Genomic DNA, 3,433 nt, shown 5'->3' with positions numbered 1-3,433 from the left:
CCACACACTTCGACATGACCTGGCGAGTGTCCACATCAGTATTTTTCACCCAGGGCTTCAAGGTATGAGAAGTGAGATCTGGTGTTGAGCCTCCACAAGAGACAAGGAAACATATATTAAACAACAACAGACATAAATAACAAAAAATAACACTCACACAAGACAAAAAAAGGTGAGGAAAAACAGACCAGAAATAGGCAGCTACAAAGAAACAATGCTGTCACATTCAAACACAGGCCCACCTCTCCTTCATATATTGCCCCAGATCAGAGCTCTAACAATTCTCATCACAAGTCAGTCTCAGGACACAATGCACTTATCCCAAACAACAGATACACACACCCCAGCCTCTCCAGTATTTGGCTTTTTCACAGTCACATGGGCCAGAGTCTTTACAACAAGTTTTTTCAGGATGCTGAGCAGGCTTTCCTTTGGCAGTATGGTCATGAGTGGGTCTAGTATTTTTTTTGAGTTCAGGAATAAAATACTTCAGAGTGCTCTCAGCTTTGCTCTTTGCAGGCAGTTCTTGGTACAGAACAGATCACTACTGTCTTTAGTGAATTTAAAGGACTTTAACCCAGTCCTTTAAACCTGCTAAAACAGGCAGAGATGGAAGCAAGACTACGCTCACATGCTCTGTTAAACAGCTCCCTCCTGCGGATACATGCTCTGTGCCTGAGAACTCCAGGCAGGATTCAGACGGTGAGGCTGCAACTCCCCAGGGAGCACAAACCACTTATTGTCCTCGTGGCCACTCTCCTCAGAGTGCCCCAGGGCTGCCCACGCGTGTTCCCATCCAGCCGCTGGCTCCGGCAGTGTTCCCGAAGCAGCAGCCACTCTTAACAACAGGAAGACCCCGATTTGGAGCTGGAGTGCAGGTCAATGGTGTGGCCCAGCATGCAGTGCTCCAGCTGCTCCTCCACCGCCAGCACCTGTCGCACAGCTTCCTCAAAGGCCACTGTCACATTGGTGTCGTCCTTGGCACTAGTCTCCAGGTACGGATAGTTACCGTTCTCCATGCACCAGGCCCGGGCCTCCTCCGTGCTCACCTGTCTCTCCAGTTTGTCTATTTTGTTGCCCAGGACTACAAATGGGAAGTGTTCGGGGTCCTTCACGTCAGCGTAATAGACAAACTCCTTCTGCCAGTTACTGAGGTTCTCGAAGCTCTGCCGGTCGTCCACGCTGAAGGTCAGCAGGCAGCAATCTGCCCCCCGGTAAAAGGGCGTCCGCAGGCTCTTGAACCGCTCCTGTCCCGCCGTGTCCCAGATCTGGAGGGTCACAAAACGCCCGTCCACCTCCAGGTCCCGGTTCAGGAACTCCACCCCGATCGTGTGGAACGCCTGCGAGTCAAACTTGTTGGTGACGTAGCGGTTCATGAGGGAGCTCTTCCCAACTCCACCATCCCCGAGGAGAATGACCTTCAGGAGCAAGGACTTCCCACTCATTGCAGCAGGACGGGGGGGGGGTCCCAAGGCAATCTGCAGGGTTCAGAAATAGTACAAAACACCCATTTGACTTGTGGATTCTGCAGAAAGACACATACAGAAGAACAGAATATGGCATTTTAATCCCCATCTCTGAACAAGTTTTGTATATAGGAGGTAATCTCCTATATAGGAGGTGATCTCTCTTTTTAGAGAGAGATCTTATTATTCTAATCTCTCTTACTAGAGAGATTACAGCTGGGGACTGGACGAGCTTTCAGGCACATGAGTCCTCCATCAGGTCCAAAATGGATTCAGTGGGTCACCATTGCAAGTGCAAGATGAGAACAATGTTGACAATTTAGTATCAATTATACTACTTTTAGTGAAAACTCTGCATCTATAAGCTTGTCCAGTTTTTCTAAACAGACCATCACTAGTTAAACATCTCTCCTGGTCTGCATCCTCAGGCTATCACAGGAACAGCAAAATCACCAGGGGTGCCTATCACCAGGCCTTCCTTCCCCCTGTACCATCACCAGCTAAATAATTTCTCCTATCTGACTTGCTCCACTGGAGGGATGTAACAAATGTGCAGGTCTGTATCAATGCAAGTGATTCGTCAGGCCAGCTCTGGATCACCCTGAGGATGCTGACTCACCAGCGGAGCTGCGCGTGATCCCGCGGCTCAGAAGGGGTTTCCCAGGCACAGGGACCAGCTGCTCTGCTGCTCCTGGCTGGCAATGCTTGTCACAGCCCAGTTTGCTCGGGCTCAGGTGCAAGTTTACACTGCAACAACCCCGACACCACGGGCTCCTTAGTCAGCAGCCTCTAGGCCAAGTGCCAACGCATCCTCCCCCTCCCAGGGATGCTCTACAGGCCTGACATGGAATAAGAGGTTTGTTTGGCTGTTGTACTGTACCTGCTCTGGTGATACAGTTGTCTCTGGGAGTGTCCAGGGAACACTTTCCTCCAGTGTAACAGTCACTAAAAAACAAACATCAGTCATCCAGGTTGCCAGAGCTGCCCTCGGTGTCTTTGTTTGTGATGCTGATCCAGGATGGAAGAACAATAGCAGAGCTCTAGGAAGCTGCAAGAGCAGTACTGACAGCTGGAGTAAAACAGGCAAGAACAAAGCACCAAGGAGTTTCCCTTGCCCTAAGTGAAATGGAACAGAGCCCACACCTGGACAGGGCAGAGCCAGTACCATGTAGATGCTACACCCAAAATAAGAACAGAATAAACCGAAGGGGCCCTGACATGACTGCACAGGCTGTGCACTCTGTGCCTCCCCTCAATCCAGGGCACATTGATAGCTGTGATCTGCTTGGCCTGCCTACTCACACACTCTGCAATCTGATTTAAGGATGGAACATGCACCTGAACCTGCTATCCAGGAGAGTGAGCCAGCTGGCAACAGCCTGGGACCTTGCTTACACCTGCTACCAACATTCCCGGGAAGGGTGTGGATGAGCAGTGCTGCTTAGTGATGACACCTCCAACCTACCAAAGCAGGAGCCCAGAAGAGCACTCCTACTCTGTCCAGGCCAAACTCTGCACTAATTGTGGGGAGTCCTGTTCAACTTTGATTCTGCACCCCTTCCAAACAGTGTGGTAACCACAAAGCCAAAAGCAGAAACTTCTGCTTCTAGCGAATTTCTGCACTTTCTGCACAAAAGGTTCACCAATTTCACTTCCCTGCACAGAAACAGCCCAAACCCAAGCATAGCTGAGCTAACTTGATGGGACATCTGTGTAGCAGTGCACGGTCCAGCAGTCCTAAAGCAAAGAACAAAATGCAAATGTCACAAGAGACAAACAGGACGTGCAGCACAGCTCCCTGGGGCCGCTGGCTTGGGGGAACCCTCTCCTGGGCAGGTGAGCTGCTCAACACTCTTGTTCCTTTCCCAAACCTTGCTGAGGGCGGGTTGAAGATGGTCCGGCCACAGGCCATCAGCCCAGAGCACATTTTCTGTTTAGAGATGGTTTGTTAGCAAGTGACTCGTTTT

At 50.5% G+C, this 3,433-nt stretch overlaps 1 protein-coding gene across 3 annotated transcripts; it reads right to left on the bottom strand.

Annotated features, from left to right (window-relative positions):
• Positions 1-225: 225 nt before the first annotated feature.
• On the bottom strand, positions 226-3,226 carry RAB9B (RAB9B, member RAS oncogene family). 3 transcript variants are annotated; one of them, XM_018070630.2, is made up of 3 exons: positions 3,110-3,226; positions 2,347-2,411; positions 226-1,525 (listed from the first exon to the last, which is right to left on the bottom strand). In XM_018070630.2, exon 3 carries the CDS (start codon positions 1,443-1,445, stop codon positions 840-842), a length of 606 nt encoding a protein of 201 aa, XP_017926119.1. In that variant the 5' UTR covers positions 1,446-1,525; positions 2,347-2,411; positions 3,110-3,226; the 3' UTR covers positions 226-839. The 3 variants fall into 3 exon arrangements, with proteins under 3 accessions (XP_017926119.1, XP_017926120.1, XP_008933134.2); XM_018070631.2 differs by having other exon boundaries at positions 226-1,478; positions 3,110-3,127; XM_008934886.3 differs by lacking the exon at positions 3,110-3,226 and having other exon boundaries at positions 226-1,478; positions 2,347-2,653.
• Positions 3,227-3,433: the final 207 nt, after the last annotated feature.

The sequence above is a fragment of the Manacus vitellinus genome, unplaced genomic scaffold (genome assembly GCF_001715985.3).
Source record: "Manacus vitellinus isolate BGI_N305 unplaced genomic scaffold, ASM171598v3 scaffold_19_pilon, whole genome shotgun sequence".
Classification (NCBI taxonomy): Eukaryota; Metazoa; Chordata; class Aves; order Passeriformes; family Pipridae; genus Manacus; species Manacus vitellinus.
The sequence above is the reverse complement of the archived record's forward strand: the minus strand, read 5'-3'. Positions and strand labels throughout refer to the sequence as shown.

Coding starts and splice junctions, on each gene's coding strand:
- RAB9B (XM_008934886.3), bottom strand. CDS start 2,634: ATGGTACTGGCTCTGCCCTGTCCAGGTGTGGGCTCTGTTCCATTTCAC. Junction 1,479..2,346: donor CAACTGTATCACCAGAGCAG/GTACAGTACAAC, acceptor TGAACCCTGCAG/ATTGCCTTGGGACCCCCCCC.